The sequence below is a fragment of the Kwoniella mangroviensis genome, assembly GCF_000507465.2.
Source record: "Kwoniella mangroviensis CBS 8507 chromosome 1 map unlocalized Ctg01, whole genome shotgun sequence".
NCBI classification, from domain to species: Eukaryota; Fungi; Basidiomycota; class Tremellomycetes; order Tremellales; family Cryptococcaceae; genus Kwoniella; species Kwoniella mangrovensis.
Window position 1 is genome coordinate 6,268,246 of NW_027062533.1, and position 19,341 is coordinate 6,287,586.

General features: G+C 44.4%; 5 protein-coding genes across 5 annotated transcripts; 2 read left to right on the forward strand and 3 right to left on the reverse strand.

Annotated features, from left to right (window-relative positions):
- Window positions 1–205: 205 nt before the first annotated feature.
- Window positions 206–5,549, forward strand: I203_102333 (uncharacterized protein; the record flags this gene model as incomplete). Its single annotated transcript, XM_065517067.1, has 27 exons — window positions 206–486; window positions 564–729; window positions 873–1,029; window positions 1,109–1,178; window positions 1,236–1,389; window positions 1,450–1,554; window positions 1,617–1,762; window positions 1,823–1,934; window positions 2,009–2,179; window positions 2,249–2,370; window positions 2,427–2,634; window positions 2,695–2,877; window positions 2,934–3,032; window positions 3,100–3,274; window positions 3,335–3,477; window positions 3,546–3,618; window positions 3,694–3,818; window positions 3,904–4,054; window positions 4,127–4,245; window positions 4,308–4,430; window positions 4,497–4,574; window positions 4,649–4,718; window positions 4,791–4,924; window positions 4,986–5,072; window positions 5,144–5,217; window positions 5,291–5,376; window positions 5,458–5,549. 27 exons carry the CDS (start codon window positions 206–208, stop codon window positions 5,547–5,549), a joined length of 3,504 nt encoding a protein of 1,167 aa, XP_065373885.1.
- A 269-nt stretch (window positions 5,550–5,818) lies between these two features.
- I203_102334 (uncharacterized protein) lies at window positions 5,819–11,521 on the reverse strand (the record flags this gene model as incomplete). Its single annotated transcript, XM_019149712.1, has 12 exons — window positions 5,819–6,177; window positions 6,271–6,445; window positions 6,522–6,708; window positions 6,766–6,817; window positions 6,891–7,303; window positions 7,395–7,661; window positions 7,773–8,210; window positions 8,274–8,365; window positions 8,429–8,546; window positions 8,648–9,846; window positions 9,913–10,575; window positions 10,691–11,521. The coding sequence occupies 12 exons, from the start codon at window positions 11,519–11,521 to the stop codon at window positions 5,819–5,821; spliced, it is 4,794 nt and encodes a 1,597-aa protein (XP_019000810.1).
- A 476-nt stretch (window positions 11,522–11,997) lies between these two features.
- I203_102335 (uncharacterized protein) lies at window positions 11,998–14,368 on the reverse strand (the record flags this gene model as incomplete). The annotated part of the gene is made up of 3 exons (XM_019149713.1): window positions 11,998–12,863; window positions 12,938–14,247; window positions 14,316–14,368. The coding sequence occupies 3 exons, from the start codon at window positions 14,366–14,368 to the stop codon at window positions 11,998–12,000; spliced, it is 2,229 nt and encodes a 742-aa protein (XP_019000811.1).
- A 372-nt stretch (window positions 14,369–14,740) lies between these two features.
- I203_102336 (uncharacterized protein) lies at window positions 14,741–15,654 on the forward strand (the record flags this gene model as incomplete). The annotated part of the gene is made up of 4 exons (XM_019149714.1): window positions 14,741–14,810; window positions 14,883–14,966; window positions 15,044–15,262; window positions 15,386–15,654. 4 exons carry the CDS (start codon window positions 14,741–14,743, stop codon window positions 15,652–15,654), a joined length of 642 nt encoding a protein of 213 aa, XP_019000812.1.
- Window positions 15,655–16,658: 1,004 nt separating this feature from the next.
- Window positions 16,659–17,432, reverse strand: I203_102337 (uncharacterized protein; the record flags this gene model as incomplete). The annotated part of the gene is made up of 1 exon (XM_019149715.1): window positions 16,659–17,432. The coding sequence occupies one exon, from the start codon at window positions 17,430–17,432 to the stop codon at window positions 16,659–16,661; it is 774 nt and encodes a 257-aa protein (XP_019000813.1).
- Window positions 17,433–19,341: the final 1,909 nt, after the last annotated feature.

The following is a 19,341-nucleotide window of genomic DNA, read 5'->3' on the forward strand; positions in this document are numbered from 1 at the left end:
TCCACGTGTCAAAGCGACGGAATCAAATTCAAATGCGTGTCTTCTCACGGTGCCTGATCATTACGCGTATCATCTCGAATTCACGTCCAGTCAACCACTTCCTGAGGATGAACATTACATGAATCCTTCACTCCTCGTCTTATCCCTCTCATAGTAAATCCGTTGTCCGTATCAATCGCCCGAAGACAGCGCAGCGGTTGTCGCCATGCCGCCAGTCCGCAAAAGACCTCAGGTGATAGAGTCCGACGAAGAAGAGGAAGAACAGCGAGGGCAAACTTCATCCGCTAGTCCAGCCAAGAAGAGGAAGACGGTTGTACAGGACAGCCAAGATATCAATGACTCCGACCTGGATGATCTCGATAGTGGGAACGAGGATGTCGCGGCGGATGACAGTATCCTGGTCGATGGTGATGTGGGAGAAGAAGGTGAACAATTGGAAAGGGGAAGAGTCAGTTTCAAACCTGAATATGAGAGAGGAGATGATGGGTGAGTAGACATCGCTCTCCTATGTCTGAGGATCATCAAGATTAGATGGTCTGATTGATATTATGGTCTCTCACTAGATACGTAGCAGGATCGGTGGTACGAATCAAAATGACCAATTTCATGACATACGATCACGTCGAGTTCAGACCTGGACCTCACCTAAATATGATTTTGGGTCCAAATGGAACAGGTAAAAGTAGTATCGCTGCCGCCATAGCCATAGGTCTGGGATTCGCTCCTAAAGTAAGTGAGCTGTACAGCTTTGAACGACGTTTCCCTCTTCTCGCATGTGTCTACCTTTGCTGCAAGCTGTCTGGAAATCTTCCTTCCCATCGTCCCTTCCCAACATAGATATTATGCAAATACTGATCATGAGTCCAACACAGGTCATGGGTCGAGCCAATGAGCTTAAGGCATATGTGAAGCAAGGTGCAGATCAAGCTACGGTGGAAATTGAGTTGAAAGGTAAAAGGGGAAAGAGGAATACCGTTATATGGAGGAAATTCAATAAAGAGGACGAAAAGTCAGAATGGAAATATAATGGTGAGTTTATTCTTTCCTTAGTGTACTCGACTTAGGTAAGATTGGTGAGGAAGCTGCATTGACATGGTGGATTGTATAGGATCGACATGTACCAGACGAGAAGTACTCGAATACGTTCAAAGATTCGGTATACAGGCCAATAACTTATGGTATGTTGAAGAAAGTCCGCTTCTGAACAGCAGATACTGAGGTTAAAAAACCTTTAGCTCTTTCCTTCCTCAGGATAAAGTAGCAGAGTTCGCCAAGATGGCTCCAGAAGTCGTACTCAAGGAGACAATGAGAGCAGCCGGTGATCCCAGATTGACGAAATGGCACGAAGCGTTGATCGAGAAAGGTGCCAAGGTGAAGGATATCGCTAATGTAAGTGGTCTTCACAACTCTTATATCGACATCGAACGCCCGAGCTGAGGCCTATGGCAGACTTATGAAGGTCATGCGAATGTACGGGATCGACTGCAAGCTCAGGTGGACGCTCTTGCGCCTGATGTGGAACACGTGCAGGAACGAGAAGCGAGGGAATTGGAGGTAAGCTAGCATACTCGTCCACTTGCATCAGAGATACTAGCTAATAGAATTTGGGCACATAGGTGGAAATCCTTGAACACTTGGTAGCTGTATCCCAGCATTCCCAATTGAAGGAAGCGGTCGAAGAAGCTAAGAAAGAGAAAGAGCAAGTTGCCAAACGATATACCAAGTTACAAGGTAGAAGACAACCGCTAAAAGAGCTGAAAGAGTGAGTCGTATCATAAGTGCTCCCAGTGTAAACATTCCTCAACTGACTTATTTGTTTCAGTCACTGGGAAAAGAAGGCCCATAAAGATGATGTCAAAGTTCATTCGGCAGAATCAAAATACAAGGATGGGATGAAGGATATAAGAACTAAATTGATCAAAGCAAGAGACGAGGTAGGCATCAGCTTGTCAAATCTTCAAGGCCATCGCACGAGCAGCTAATGTTGAATTGGATTTTGCTGCAACAGGGCGAGAAAAGCACTCAGATTGATCAGCAGCTTGAGCGATTGAGAATGAATCACCAGAGAAGACAAGAAGAAAAAGAGAAACTCCAGAATCAGATCGAGACGTGTCAGAAGATCTTAGACGAACCTAGGGACGATGTCAATGATCAAGTGAAAGCTAAGCACCGACAAAAGGTAGGTGGCCATTTTCTCGGAGACCTTATGGTTAGGGCACATTGCTAATGGAGAGATTTTGGTTGAAAGGCTGAGCTTCAGGCAACATCTCGTCAGAAGGGCAACACTTTTGAAGAACTGAAAGATGAGTATGAAGATAACAGAAAGATGTTCGACGAATTGAACCAAGAGCTTGAGGATTTGAATAGGAAGTGAGTACATCGCAAGGTGTCATGAATTACGCATGGCTGACTTCTTTACCTTTCAGGCAAAGGATGTTAGAGAATATCGAAATCCAGAAGGAAAACGCTGCTAGAGATTTCGACCCTTCGATCGGGTTCATGCTTGATTGGCTTCAGAAGCACGGACATACGCTTGAAGGTCCAGTTTATAAACCACCGATGATATCCGTCAGTGTACCGAATAGGGAGTATGCTTGGCAAGTAGAGCAATGTACCTCTCTACGAGACCGATCTGTAAGTCTAAACATGGTGTCGATCAGAAAGGATGGTACTGATAGATACTTGCAACTATAGTCATTCATATGTACCAATCAAGCAGATTTCGATCGTCTCTTAGATTTGAATAAATCCAATTATCCGCCCAGGATGTTAGCTAACGGAAGGAGGATCGAAGGTGGTAGAGTCAAGTTGAACCTGGCTTATACCGAAGTGACCAACGAAACTGTCAATCCCAAACGTCCGTGTGATCTTGAGAGGGTAAGTTTCTTGTCTGTCATATATGGCAACCGCTGATAGTTATTCTTCTGTCGTAGCTGAAAGCATTGGGAATGGATGGATTCGCTATCGATTATGTCGAAGCTGAACCTGCTGTAATTGCCTATCTATGTAGTAGAGCCAACCTACATGCGACCGTATGTCCGATCGTCTTACATGTGGTCGATGATTCGTACACTAATCATGTACTGTACGACGGGGTAGGCTCTTACCCAAAAACCATCTGTCCAAGTCGACGGGAGCGCCCTGACCGCGGTAGGTATCAGGGCTTGGGCCACCAGAGATGATCACACCAGCGCCATCCAAAGTGCATACGGTCGAAGGGAATTTGTGCAGAGGACTAATCAAAAAGTACCTGCAAAGGCTTTCAACCTTTCAGGTAAGCCTGTCAAGACAGGTCAAATGAGCAAAGTAGCTGATGTCTATATACACGTGATAGTCGACCGAGACGCAGTAGCGAGAATAGTGGAGGAAATTGCTAGAAAGAAGAAAATCATATTTGATCGGGAACAACCTCATTCAGCTTTGAAAGCTAGACTGGATGAGGTTTATCGCGAAAGAGAGGATATCAAGCGTCAGGTGGTGAGTCAATCTATCGAGTATTAAGGTCACTTCCAGTCGTGGGTGATCTAACCAATTTTGTTTTGCAGGCCGAGCTGGACAAGGAGATCAAAGTATTACAGGAAAAGGCCAAAAGATGGCAAAGAGCTGCTACAGATTATGGTAAGTCTGATCACCCAGCATCAACCGTAATAAGTTTACCTTTTGAAGCTCACACATACTTGATTGGGTAATCAGAACAACATAAAGCGAAATTAGCAAAATTGGAAGCTCAACCTTCTCAAGAGGAAGAACGGAGAAAGTTGAAAGCTGAGAAGTTGAAATTTGCTAAAGCGAGACTGGGACCTTTAGATGCTTGGCTTGTGAGTGAACCTTTTCCGTTTCTGTTTGATCCATGCCTATGATCCGAACCATGGCTGATAATCACGATGTGTTTTCTTGAATTAGGATTCGTGTGATTTCGTATTTGAGACCTGTTCGGATATGGTAACTGCGACTCTTACTAGCATGCAAAGTTCGATCAACAAGCAAGCTGTCTCGAGTAAATTAAGTGAGGGTAATGAGATGTTGAATAATGCCAAGAAGGATTTGGAGGCTGGTCAGTTGGATCTGGATGTAATGACCTCGAGTAACAGATAAGACCGCTGATGCAATTTCGAATCTTCTTTAGCCGGGGTCAAGTTTGACCAAACAAAGACACAAGCTGCCAATAAATGGAGACAACTCACAGCTGCTATCCAAGAATCATCGAATGAGGTCAGAGTCGAAGTGAGGAAACGAACAAAAGATGTGAGTTGTAACGACCCTCGTAATTTAGGGACAATCAATTCACCATGGTCTGATACGGATAGGTATCGGCTTTACCCCCTCTGGAAGAGCTGGAAGGTCAGCTCCACACTATACGAGCGCAATTGGAGATGGCTGTGAATATACCTGGCAATGTAGTGGATAGATATAACGACTATAAAGATAAGGTGAGCTCGTTGTCCGCGGTCAGACATAATTTGCAAAGAAGCTGACCTACGAACTCTGTGCAACAGCTTGAGAGGGCTCAGAACGTCGTTGATCGGGAAGAAGCAGAATTAAATGGCCTTAAGAGAGACATCAAGAAAACTTTGGTACGCTCCACTCTCAGGGGTCAATATCCTGTGTAATTTCAATGAAGCTGATATGGTATGTTTCGATACTATAGGACATGTTCGATCCGGCTCTAGAAACTCTGGTACAAGCTGTATCAGCCAAATTCTCGGCTGCATTCGCTCGTAAGTTTGAAGCTGACCCGATACCATGTGCATGGGATCCATAGCTGATATACGCTGAATTGATTTGTCTAGGCGTGAAATGTTCTGGAGAAGTTAGAATACGTAGAGTAGAAGGCGATTTTTCAGCATGGGGAATCGAGATCCTGGTCTCGTATAGGGATGAGGATAGTTTGGCTATTCTAACTGGATCACATCAATCTGGAGGTGTGAGTGATACCTATTTGCATGTACGCCAATTTCGCTAATGTATGATCTGTCATATGGTAGGAACGATCATTGGCTACTGTCACTTACCTCATGTCGTTATCGGAAATGTCAAGAACGCCTTTCTCATTAGTCGATGAGATCAATCAGGTTAGTTTATGCTCCCCAGCTGTGCTTGAATCTTGATTTTAAAGGCTAAATTGTTTGCGTAATTCGGATAGGGTATGGACCAAAGAGCCGAAAGAGCTGTACATAACCAACTTGTCGAAGTGACTTGTGATTCAGATGCGGGACAGTGAGTTTACAGTCATGTTGTTGAAAGTATGAAAGATAGTCGAGGCTGATCGTGTTCCGCTGTTACGGTGTAGATACTTCCTGATCACGCCGAAGTTGTTAACTGGATTAACGTATCATCCAAAGATGAAAGTATTGATCATCAATAACGGTACTAATCGTAAGTTGGCATCCGTTCATGATCCTATCACGAGTATATAATAAGAGGATGGGCAATACTGATTGATTGCTTCGTTGGTAGTACCCGATCCAAGACTGCAGAACCAAAGATACGGGGATTTATCTTCGTGTTTGAAAAAATATCAACAGAAACATTCCATCGCTGCGCATTAGCGGGAACGAAATGAATGATTTCTATATCGTGGCTTTCTTTCGTTTCATTTCCTTTCGCTTCTTTGTAGGGTATATTATTTCGGTGACGATAGTAAAAAGGTCAAGTCTACCCATTGTCATTTATCGACGAAGTCGCGATATAGGCTCCTTAAGTAATGTAAATGACGAAATCGACAAATATGTCATGATAATAATGAATGATACCAGTATATATATATCTTTTTAGATGCTGGGTATATAAATATATCATGGAATCTGACGTCTATTGATTATTCCACAATGACATTCAAAACAGATGAAAACCAGATCTTCTTTTCCTTCTCTTCATCTTCTTCGATTCTAGGATCGATCAGGGGAACCTCCTCAACAGCCACTCTCAGTCCGTATTTGCCCAGAGCCAAGAATACAACTCCTATTTTCCATTGTACACTCTCACCGGGAGATAAGAGCGGTAAGATGGTAGATGCAATTCCATCAAATAATACATTCTTGGAAGTCGTGGTAGGGGTTTGAGGTTGGAATGAATTTCGGTGTTTGGGTTGTTGATGAGTTGGGGATTCAGTCCATAATTGTTCAGTTGATGAAGTGGGTAAAGGTGAGATATGGATAAAAGGTCTGAAAGGGCGTTCTGAGTATATCAGAGAATATCAGCTTGACATTCCTTACATTCCTTCCTGTCCGATTCCGAAAAAAGTCAAGCGAAAATGTTCAATCAACTTACCGAGATTGTTCGTCACTTTGACTTCGAGATTGACGAAATCCATCACGTTCACTTTGTCACCCTCCCTGTCAAGTGAAAGGGTGATATCAATTTCATCCGATCGAAGGATATCCAACAAAGATGAAGAGAAAAGTTGATCTCTTATATTCAGATTACCTCTTCTCATCGATCCGGGCTATTGTGAACGAAAAATAGACCATTGTCAGCTGAAAAGTCCTTACGAAATCAACTTCAGATCCGTACAAGCTTACCTCTGTCCAAGTTGCTTTGACCATGCCCAACAATTCTTCGCGATACCAAAACAGTTCTCTATCCTTCTTCGCCCTACTAGCAGATTTCTTCTGTTTATCCACTATGTATTGTCTCTCGGACAAAGAGGGAATAGGACGTGAGAGCAGGTCTTGTGGGATCGATAGACGTGGGAGAGGAAGGATCATGCTACCGCACAACCTTAATTCAGCTTGACCTTTCAGATGATTCAGCATAGACACTCACAGTTCGGTCGCTCCTGGAGGGACTAACCTCGTACATTGTACTGGTCCCTCATCTATTCAGGATGATCAAAATGTCAGCATGTCTCGTTCCACTTCGCTTCGTACAAATCATCTCGCATGACTAACCTTGACCAGTCCTCTCCAGCGTAATCTCAAACGGTACACCATAAACGTTCCTAACGCTCAAAGCCAACAGACAGTGTTTACCATCATTCTCAACTTTCAAAGCAGTCTTCAATCGATCTTCGTTGATCTGCGAAGTTGAGGTGGATTTTTCCAGTTTCGAGGTATCACCATTGGCAACCAGTCCATTCTCACTAGGTCTGCAAATAGCATCGAGATTTTCAGAAGATGATCCCAAGCGTATCAAGTCAAGAGAATGAGCTTCAATCGTATAATACACAGTAAACAATATCGGGAAAGTGATCTGTCGAGTATAAAATGAACTTGGGGCTGAATCGTTGTTTGGCCTTTCTTCAGCGGAGCTTGAAGATGATCTATCGAGGTATCCATAGTCTATCCTGATCGTACCATCCGTGCTATAACCACGTCCAACCAAACGTCAGCCATTGTGCCCCAGAATATACATACTGTTTAAAGTAAGCTGAGACTTGAATTGTCCAAACTCACCATCCGACCTTACCCAAACACCTCACGTCGAGATTCACTTTTCCACCGGGTCTTAGCTCCAACTTATTACCTGCTCCATCTTTCGGATCCCATGTAAATACAGGTTTGTTCATCTGATCATATTCGATCTCGTATGCCTGTTCGGGGGTCAATTCACCATCTTGGATTATCGCTTGTGCCTCTCGCGCAGTCGAATCGTCAAATGTCAATTTAATGAAGTCTATAGGAACGGAAGATGAATTTTCCAGTGTTATTCTTATAGTTGAGCTGAACACAGAATCCACATGATTGAAACCATTAGTATCGGCATTTACAATCAATTGCATCATCACGATGGATGATAGAAGTGAAGCAAAGAGAGAAAGATTCTGAACTCACGTTTCACCATTATATAACATGACAGTCCCATGAGTCAAGGTAGTTTTCTTAATCCATGCAAGAGGTAATTCAGGAACCACCTTACATTCTAACCATTTCTTATCAACAGCACCATCCTCCAATCCATGTGGATGGGCATGGGCATGGGGATTTTTGGAATTTTCGATTGATTTGAATCTAGCATCTAATCCTGATCTTTTCACTTTACTCAAATCTGATTTTATTTTGGATTTCCTTTTATCCAATTTCGATTTTGCTTTCCCATCTATTATAGGGATCAAGAATTCGTTTGAAGATCCGTCATTCAATCGGATCGATACACCTTTGATTGACATTGAACCGGAGATGGGTGATTGACCTGTAACTCTGACTGTCTGAACAGAGTTCGAAGGTAGGGTAAGTGGTAAAGGGGAAGTGATGAATGGTACCCCGGAAGTCCTATCGAAGCAAGGCGATTATTAGCTGTATGTCTTCAACGTTCATGTGTACATTTCAGCTCACAAGATAGATAAATCCTGTATTTCCAGATCAAACGTGAATGGGTTCCTGACAGTAACGAAGACATCAATCTGTTCATTTGCCACTATGACCGTCTATATTAATACACAACGTTAGCTGATGCACTTGCAATCGATGAAAACAACATGACAGCTCACCTTTCCAGCTTCGGCAGCTTTCAATCTCGGATTGTACAAGAACGGATCCTTTTTGCCTTCTTTCATCGGTGATATCTCATTGATGGAATGTTCAATTGGTATCTTGTTCGGCGGTAGACTGAATGACATTCACGAATCAACCATTCTATTCCATATCTTATGTCTCGTTGACGCTGTCGCAGCATATTTCATCCTGCATTCATTTATGGGATCACTCACCTAGCAATCTCCACACTCAACACAACCCTCTCACCAATCCACCACGGTACCTGTCCAATCTCTATTCCTCTCCTTCTAACCGTAGCTAACGAAATGGGATACATCTTATTCAACATATGTTGTGATTGGGGGTTCAAATATCCATTCAGGTTGTTTAACGCTGTGAGACATAGGCGGATGATTGAGGGGTGATCAGGTAAGGATTCAGATATCGCTATTCCCTCTTTCAAAAATTCAACTTGCAATTCTGGCCAGCCGAATCTAGGTTTTGTAATCCCTCCTTCGACACCATCATCATCATGATCGTGGTGGTGATCATCCCAACCATTCGATTGTGGTGTTAAACCGAACGATAATAAGTCAATACCCATGACCTGAGCAGCTCTTTCAAACAACCCTATAATCCCATTATTCCCCTCAGTCGATTCCTTTCGTCTAACAGCGACAGTCTGATTAGGCACTGAGAATCCAAGTCCCAATCCAATAGCTGCAGAAGAAGCTTCATCACTTTTATTTTCAGCTGATATCGTCGGTGTCTTCATCTTTTGATGAGAGAAACCACCAGATCGTTTACTCTCTTCTCTACCTTCCACTACCAGTATAGCCAGCCTCTTGATCAGCTCTCTCGTTATTGACGATTCTTTCCTGGGTAGGTCTAGCCATCTACTCAGCCATATAGCCTCGTTGTGCAAGATGACCTGTTCAGTCTTGGTCATAGCTCGATGATAAGGCTGAAGAGCATTTTCCGCGTGGGCGAAGATACTCTGTCTGGACATCCCACTTGAAGTGGATAATATAGTCAATTGTCTGTGCCTTTTCCTTCTAAGATGATGATCAATATTCTCGTGAAGTTGAAGTGGAGGGATGAAGTTTCCAGGTAAAGTGTGGGTCATAAGGGATGAAAGTGCTATTGAGCCCCATCCACCAGCTGCCCAGACCAATAAGAGGAAATGAGCGATCTTGAGCGATAAGCTTGTATGCAGATACGCGAGTAGACCCTCGCCCGTGCCTACATTAGAAGGATTCGAGCTGCCGGATGGGGCAGGGAACGAGATTGAGCCTGATACAGCTTGAGGGGAAGGAGAGAGGATGGTAGGTGGGTAAGGAAGTGGTGAGCGGGAAAGACAAGCTAGTGCCGAGAGATAGTGAGAGAGGATTTCGACTGGTATAGGGGATGATGGGAAGGGTTGATCGAGGTTCTATGAAAATGCATTTTAGCTCATGGACCCATCCGTTTCGATGGAGACAAAGGATGCTGAACATACTGATCCATCTCGACCTTCCCAAGCTTCACCTATACCTGCCACTGCTCTACCTTCCCTAGCCATCCCTTCCCATAGAACATCGCCTACACTCCTGCACCTCTCGGCTCCCTCATCATAACATTTTATCGCATCTCCATATAGACCGGCAAGGAGGTACATATCACCCAGCAGCTTCATCAGTCTACCACCAGCCACTCCCGATAACGTCGCATTGGTGTACTTGGTGGTTGTCACTTGGGGGACATTAGATGTGGACGATGAGGCAGAGGTAGCAGAAGAAGTCCTAGTAAAGGGGGAAGAGAGGGCGGTAGATCGTCTGAATGGGTTGGAAGAAGCTGCAACGGGTTGAGGTTGTGGTGAAGGGGAAATAGAACTCGTCTGTATGGGCGGCAAAGAAGGAGGTTGTATCGAAGTAGGTCTTCCACCGGGCGTTAGTGCTCTGGTTAAAGATATGCCCATTCCATTTAGATGATCGAGAGACTGAGAGGGCGGTACACCGGTGGGGGTGGATGTACTGGCTCGAGAAGGGTAGTCACTAGGTGTGTTAGAACGCTGTGATGCTAGGATATTACCTAGCTCAGGGTGAGGAAGGGTAGATGTCAAGGATGGCAGGAGAGTCGACGAGAGGGTACGCATTCCAGCGGGTGTTTCGAGGGCGGTTGCCTAGGTAATGAGAGATTGCATGATCAACATTCAAGAGTATACTTAACGTATAGAGAATCGTTGCAAGACAGTCTAGAATCCACTTTATAGCATGAGGACGATGCCTTCTACTCACAATTTCACCTAATTCACCTAACAGTTCGCCCACTACCTCACCCAGTACCCTCCCAATCCAACTTTCCGCCCCATCTATCGGAGCATACCTCATATAACCTTTATCTTTCCCACTCCCTCTGCTATCCGAAGAATGGCCACTCTGTTTCCTAGGTGAAGAAGGCGATTTGGGCAACTGATTAGGTACGACCAGTAGTCTTTTCACCAACGGGAATGGGGATGTAGAAGGAAAAATGGATGATATAGTCTCATCAAATGATTGTTCAGGATTGACTTTTTGCTCCAAAGAGATCTGTGGATGATGGTTGAAAGTCGGTGCAGTAGGTGTTGAAACATCCGTTATATCCCCACTTCCTTCCCCCTCTTCTTCTTCGACGCTATACCCTTTCGACTCTTGTGCCTCTACTTCATCATCAGGTTCAACAGCTATACCCAATACTATCAATGGAAATCCCGCCATTCTAAGTAAACTTAATGGATAGGTATGTGTAGCAGGAGCATTCCCACTAAATGACAGATGGACATGATTCGTGGTTGATCCTCTAGATACGGATATGCTGTTCCCAGTCGAAGGAGGAAAGAACCGTAACCTGGGATTTGGCGGTAGTTCATACGAGTTACCTCCATAGGTAGATTGCCTATTTCGAGAAGTCAATGGTCGAGATAGCTCATCACCCCTCAAAGTCTGATATCGCTTGATGAGATTTTGATACGAGTTATAGATGTTGGATGGAATTGGTGTGGAAGGTAAGTGAACGGGTACGAGGAGGATTGGTACTTTGGCGAGCGAGGCTGGGTCTGTAAGTGGTGAGAGAGGTGTGGGAGCGTTCATCGTGTTGGTCGTTGTTCGTTGGATTGTGTCGTTATTGAGATAAGATATAGGAGATGAGAGTCGGGTGGTGGATCAGTCCTCAGAAGGACTTGAGCCGATTTAGCTGGCTCGGGAACCCACAAGAAACGAGATGGACTCTCCGTCTACTTGGATCTTCCGATGGCCTATGGGCTCCTCTAAGCTGAACTTGCTCTGGTGTTATCTAGATATCAAGAGAAGAAGACGAGGTTCATCAATGGCAGTTGATCATTTATTTACCAGTGTACCTAAGCTATCGAGGGACCTATGACGCGACGTGGATGTCACGTGGAATCCTACCGCGCACACCATATAGCATCAATGCCATATAGGATAGCTTTTGTCATATGGGTGCTGATACAATGCATACATTACATGGGTGTACTAGATATCCAGAGCGTCCAAACTATCTATCTGATACCTGCCCAGCTTCCTATACTCGAGACAGAGAAAGGGGATCAAGCTATCACAGGACTGACCGCGGGAGCAGTCGCGCTAGCAGCATCCAACGTCCAACTGCTATCGTTATCCTGATTTTTCTCAGTGCTCATCCCCAACAAACCCCTCTTCTTGCCTCTGTAAGCCAGCTGAGCCAGTCTCCTCTCCTCCAATTTCACCACTCTAGCAGAGTTCGATCGGGCCTTTCGTTCAATGGCAATTCGTAAATTCGCTTGAATCGTCTCTTCTATCTCACTTAATTCCAATTCGAGAGATTCCAATTGTTTGATATGGTTCAGTATGACATTCACTGAAGTACTGGATTCTTCCTGTACCCCGTCTTGAGGTAATAACGATTGAAGTATCTCCCTTTCCTCCGCTAACCGCTGTTGAACATCACTCAACTCGTTCAAAAGGACTTTTGCGAATCTCGTTCCTCTCCTTGAGGATGATCTAGTCCACCTTACAGTTCTCCAACAAGCTTTAAACCAGTTTCCCTCAATTCTCAAATCAGGCTCAACTCCTTCATCTGGCGAGACATTCTTGATAGAATGGATGAACCTCGCTTGTTCGATGTTTGCCGCTCGGACTGCCAATCTAAGTATATGGATCGAAACATCTTTGTATATCGTGTCGTTGGGTGATACTTTGATCTTGGATAACCAAGCTCGGGATAACATTGATAAGATCGATGAAACGACTGCTCCTTCGCCATCTATCGGACGTTGTGAAGGTGTAGTAGGGGTTTTGATAGATTGCAAGTTGGTCGATGCGGCTAGAGAGGAAGGGGGTAGGACATCGAAAGGTGTAGGGATCGGTGAGAGGTAATCGTGGAATGTACGTGATTGTTCAGATAGGACAGCATCAGACGGAATTGACGTCAAGCCTGTATCACGTTCAGATTCTCAAACCATCAGCTGTGAAACTACCATTATCACGAACCATATATATTCAGCTCACCTTCATCTCCATGCTCTTCCACACTCCTCTGTCCAAACCAGCCTCTTTCAGCTCTCCGCCTCTTCTCATCTTCCAACATCCTCGACAGGGTAGGTATATCATCTTCCTCTTCTTCCACTTTCGCCAACTGATCCACACCTCTTGAGGATGACCAAACATCTTCAGGTAACCTATCAACATCCCCTGGGAAAAGATTATCATATGCAGCAAGCATCTTATACAGTTCTCCTTTTCTTCCGAAATAATCAACCACCGCCAATTTGACGGAAGGTTTCAATTCTCTTATTCTCCTTTCTTCATCCACGGTCGAGGGGAATGATAAATTATTGATGATATCTAAATTATACCCATTGACTAAGATACTTTCACTCAATTCTTCGAATGATTTTCGTAGTTTATCATTTTTCAAATTCGTCGAACAAATCAATCTCGATACATTCAATAAATTTTCAGCAGTTGTGGAATTAGGCGAAACATTTCGATCTTGCATCGATTTGATTAACCTCTTACAGCTTTCGGCAGTTTCAATCAATTCCAACTCTCCTTTATTTCCTCCTCCGACTGTTGTTCCACCGATGGTGGTGGTGGTGAATCGATGAGAATGGATTTTTAACCATTTCGAAATACTTCTAAGACCATATCCATACATTATCCTCAATTGTCTAAAAGTCAATTTATCATCAAACCTAAATCGGATTTCTCTTATTATCGATTCGCATCCATTTTTGTCTCCTAACATTGCCAATTTCCCTATTCCATTGATTAAGACTTGAGGATCAATCTCTCTAGAAGAACACATCATATCATTGGTGATGGTACGTAATCTTCTTTCCCATTTATTACCCAAATTCGAATGATGCTTCAATCTCTCCCTATATAACTTTCCTTTCGGTACATCGCCATCGGTATCAGGTAATGAAGATAGTTCCCTGACGTGTTTCCGATTAGGTATGACATATTTGAATATCTTCTGCAGGAAATCGATAGGTAATGATCGCCTATAAGCCGGAGAGAGGGTAATGTACTTTTGCCATATTTTAGCAGAGCCAATTTCGGTTCGGGAGCTTGATGGCTTGGAGACCAGTTCTTGTAGTTCCGCGTAGTTCTCACTTTCACGTTGACTTGCTCGGATAGGCAGAGAGATGGAGGGTCGAGAGGCGTCGAAGAAGCCTTGTGACGATAATTTGGGTACGGGTTGAGAGAGCGAGGAGGGTGTGGACAAGTGAGGGGGTTGATCGGGAATGAATGTGGAGGAGGTGCCGGTAGATGAGGTAGAAGCCTGTCTGGTCGAGAGCAAGAAGGGTGTCGACCTATAAACAGTGGTCAGTGTCGTAAACGAACCGATTTGATGGAAGCGAAGCGAAACGACAAGACTCACCTCGAGCTTTTTGACGTTGATGCCAGCTTTTGTATCTGACGAGCTGCTCTCATCGTATGATTTTATCGTTGACCCAGTCTCCCAGATCGTGCTGCTCAGTCGACGGTGTGTCTACCTGAAGGCAGATGAAGTGTAACGTGACAGCGTTTGAAGATGAACGAGGAGGGTGAAAAGACAGTAACATCTTACTTTTCGGCCTAAGTCAAATGGGAAATGGGTCTTTTGGGTTTTTGGTGCAGAACGAGTGAAACATATTTGTACCGTCCATTTAGCAGGAAAAAGTTGAAAAGGTGATGTTGATGTCTCATACCCTATGATAGATGATATCTTCAGATTCTTACGGCGCAAGTTTACATTCGATTATATACATTCCGTTAACACTGGCAGGGCTACCCTCAACAGATCGCCAGTGATCAAGAATAAAGATGGGAAATCGAAGAATAACGAAAAAAGCTATAAAAGGGAAAGAGAACCTTCATCCCAGTTCGAGGAAGGGTAAGTATCCTCAGATGATACAAACTCGGTGAACGTTATGAAGCTTATCGAACTATAACCATACACCTGCAGCCGCTCAGCTGACTCGAGTGAACTTACGAGTGGACAAATTGAAGTCCCAAGCGAAAGCCAGGAAAGACTATGCAGATGCTAAATGTGAGTACATATCTGGATCGACATACCATGTCCCTCATATACTAAATCAGTTGATTCCCTGGTGTATGTATGTATAGTACAAAGACCTTTATTCTTCTTACATTCTCTCTCATCGCCACATCCTTTATCTTTACCATCACTCAAAGCGTTGATAACGGAGGTGTACCTAGCGAGATTCGATAGCAGGATAGAAGAGTTGACCGCTGAACGAAGAGCGGGTAGACCAAAGCCCAAGGAGTTACTGGAGTTGGAAGAAATAAAGAAGAGGGAGAAGAACGATTATGAGAGTGGTATGGGTAAGTGTTCGTGCCTTCTTTGATTAGCCCTTGCTCGCTACTTTTTGCCGTTTCTCATTGTCCCTCTTACATTCGTTCAGCAATACTCGTGTGCGATTTGCTAACCTCAAATTCCACTTACAGAAGTCCCAGACTTGACTCACGCACCGACCACTCGACTAATGTATCACTGGCTCCAATCTGAAACATCCATGAACCTCTCTCATATTGATCTCCTGCGTCATATCAGAGTATCACCCGATGGCGAGGTGATACTAACCAAGAAAGGAAGAGGGGAAGAGATGGGTATGGGCGTACCGTTACCTGGTGAAGTGGAGGGTCAAGCGGATGATTGGACGGAGTTGATCAAAGAGGATAACGATAAGAAGAGGGAGATGGATATTGAGGGGTAAAAAAGATTTTGATGAGCTGCAATAGATTTGGGTATCGATTTCATGGGGAACTCTGCGTGCAACTTTGTATGTATTTATGTATGTATTATAGGGCCAAAGCCTGCTGGCGGCATATGCTACCACTGAACTCAACAGTATCTTGACAAGATTGTAAGATAAGCATTGTGAAATCCTAGTATACTTCGATACATGATTCACCTACAATAACAACGATATTCAATACCTGATAACCACCGACCAACGCGTACCGTAGCTTTATCAATTCTTAAGTCGTCCTCAAGATCTCACACCATATGACTCATATGACAACATCACATCTCCCGCTTTAAGATCACTTGTCCTGCTTTCTCACCTCGTATACACCCGGTTTACCTTCAACAGGAACATGGGGACATTGACATCTCTCTTGTTCGGGCACTCCAGCTAAGGCCTAAAAAATTGCTTCAGCACATCGAGCTACCTGCAACCTTTAGGATATTCGCGTTGCATAAGTAATAGTGTTGAGCTTACTATCTCTATATGAGCACCTACATGACCATTACACATCAGTAAATCAACAGGTTTAGGGAAGACGGTAGGTTGAGAGTGGGAAAATGGAACTCACCACATCCCCACCAAGTTGGTTTACCATCATTTGGACAGTCTACTTGTTTACACATGATATATCGTCTGTCTACAGTCACTCTGGGTCGAGGTGTAGGTATGTATTGACAGGAGTGTTGGCTAAATGAAGTAAGGTAAAGTGAGCAGACAACTTTAAGTTGGACCTCTTTTAATCCTTCAATACGTCGACCTGATGCAGTAGCTCGGGGATTGACCACAGTTAGTCACCAGAGTGGCTGTGGCTCCAGCATCATGTCGAACAAAGGGAATAGCAATCCAATATCAAAGTGACGAAAGTGTGGCCTCGAAATGCATTCGTGTATAGTATATATCGGATATTGACTGTGCTCTTCTAGCTGAGCCGCAAAGGTATCTGACAGCTGTGTTGTACAGTACTGTATCTAGTAGGTTCCAGGATAATTCGGAGTATGAACTTGTGACACATCATATCCTCCTTCTCCCTCTGAGCCCGAGCCGTGAGCATAATAAGGGTATCCTGCACCACCGTCCGATCCAGATACGGAAGGAGCAGGAGAAGTAGCTCCGGACCATCCTTGGACAGACAGAGGGCTATATGGGTTTTGATGAGTTGGTAAACCTAGATATCCAGGATTACCATGACTAGAATTATTATCATGACTTGAACGTCGATGACCTTGGGCAGATGCACCATCACTAGGCTGGTGAAAGCTCTGATCAAATACCTGATCATTGATAGCTAGATCGATACCCGAAGTGTTACCTAAGATCGGACTTCCACGATCAGGTCGATAATCACGTCCACCTCCAGTAGCGGCAGTTCCAGCTCCGCTATCGTGAGGGAATTGTTCATATTGGATTCTGTTCATACCATACCTAGTCCCGTCGACACGAGTCCAGTATCCCCCGTTATGGGAATGAATATTAGTCGTGTCTGTACTTGATGATGGATCGGTACGAGTTGCTACTTCAATGTGAGTTTGGCAATCCGACCTTTCTTTCGCTTGGATTGCGAAGTGGTTTGTGTAGTATTGATGGGCATTCCAGTATTCCGTACTGTATTGAGCAGAGCCGAGATCTTGCTCTTTAGGATTCCTTCCCATAGAAGCGATGAACTTCGAGGTAGCTTGCTGAGAAGCTAGGTCGTGGATGGTCTGATCCAATGATTGCGACGGAGGAGGTCTATAGGGATGCATGTTGAAAGTAAATTTGCGTTAAACTCTCAGTTGGTTGTGGTGGGATACTGTAATGTAACCTTGTGTTGGAGAGAGGCAAAATCTATTGAATCCGACTTCTGGCGGTGCATTTTTGCAGTATTTATACCCTAAATGTGCACGTCGGTAGGATTTTAGAGGATACGATAGGTAGAAAATGGATTGTTCAATATAGGAGGGTCGTGAATGGAGAGGGCGAATGAGCTTCCCTTTTCATCGATGTTAGGAAGTATACGCTTACGGGATCTTTTGACAATACCGAAGCCCTTCACCTCATTCCGATCCATAATATCAAATACAACAATGGAGGTGGCTCATTTACATGAACCGCATATCGATCTCTCAGAGGAAGTGAAAGGGTAGCTTGGTATGAATCGGACTGCACAGTACAGCTATGAGAATCTCATGATGAAGACGAGAAGCAAGTTTAGAGTCCCGGCAGATGCCCTCCTTTCCCAGTTCCGTTCACCTTATCGGAACAAGGTATAAGGCCGATGACATTGAGGGCTCTACAGAGTTTATTCCAAGCGGGTTGAGGGCAAGAAGCTGTGCTTACCAGTGGGTAAAATACGACCAAGCTCCGGAAGGGAAGGTTTCGTCCCTATATCAATTCAAAGGTCCCGGCGCTCCAAAATAGGAAGCTGCGCCAATCGGAGTAGGTCTGACTCCCTCATACGACTCAAAAAGAAACAGAGTGGCAATCTGTGAATTCAGGTACCGCTGTCAGTGTTGCCACATCGACCATACAGATCCATCTGTAGAGCCCCTATATTTGCATCTTCCACGCATCGTACCGTGCAGTAAGTTAGCTACAGTACAATTAAGTGAGCCAGCCATCTGCTTTGAAGGAATGGGCTGTGCGGTAACAATAAGGTAACGAAGCGGATTAAGACTGCAAGAGTGTGAGTTCGTCTCCAAGTCGAGATGACATCTTACAGTGATCATCCATTAAAATTGTGATCACAATTGTTACCTGCGAAGTGGTCCGAGATGGCTTCTTCATTTATCACACGACACTGTTAACTGCTCGCATAATGTTGCAGGATAAACGACAAATGCATATGAATCTTAACCGCTTAACATACTGTTATGGAAATATCGCTGCAGCGTTGAGACGATTCCCAATGATACTGTTATATCAGACCCACAGCTTAATCTCAAGCACCGGTGTTGGCTCCAGCGGCGCCGTGAGTAGAGGAAGTCCCACCTGTTCCTTGCCCTTCTCCGGGAGCGACTGAGCTATGATTAGTACTACTAGCCTCATAGAATGGGACCCAGTTCCTCTGTTCAGCGGACAGCCTCAGCCTTTGCCAGAAACTCAGAATGAGTCTCGATGTCCTCGGCGGTAAGTGTTTTCATGAGGCCACAAGCTAGCGTAGCTCGAGCGGACCATTGGATCCATTGTTGTTCGGTTCTCCCTTGGGATCTGGTGGGGGGTGTGGGCAGAGGGACATAACGGGAGCGATCTTCTGAGCTCATGTTGTATGCGGCGCTTTCCTTGTTGCATAGTCATTTCAAGTCAGCCAGTGGCAAAACAGATCATCAAGTTTCGCGAAGACCTAGAGTAGTACTAACGTACCTGAAATTGATATTGTTGTGTGATGAATTTGGATTGCTTCGGTTGATCGACGGTGTTATAAGTCACTTAGGAACCAGACTAGCCAGGGTATGATGGTTGGTGTTACAAAGAAAGAGGATTTTCAAAAGGACATTTCAAGCATTCCATGCACCCTTTAAACAGTATATACTGTAGCGGATCATCTACCTTCGAGGAAGTGATTTACTACATTGGACTGTGCAAGTTGCACTGGTACATTTCTCCTTTCTTAGAAGAAACTCCAAGGCATCCTGATATGCGTTTACGCTGAAGCGAGACTCTTCCCTTTCAATG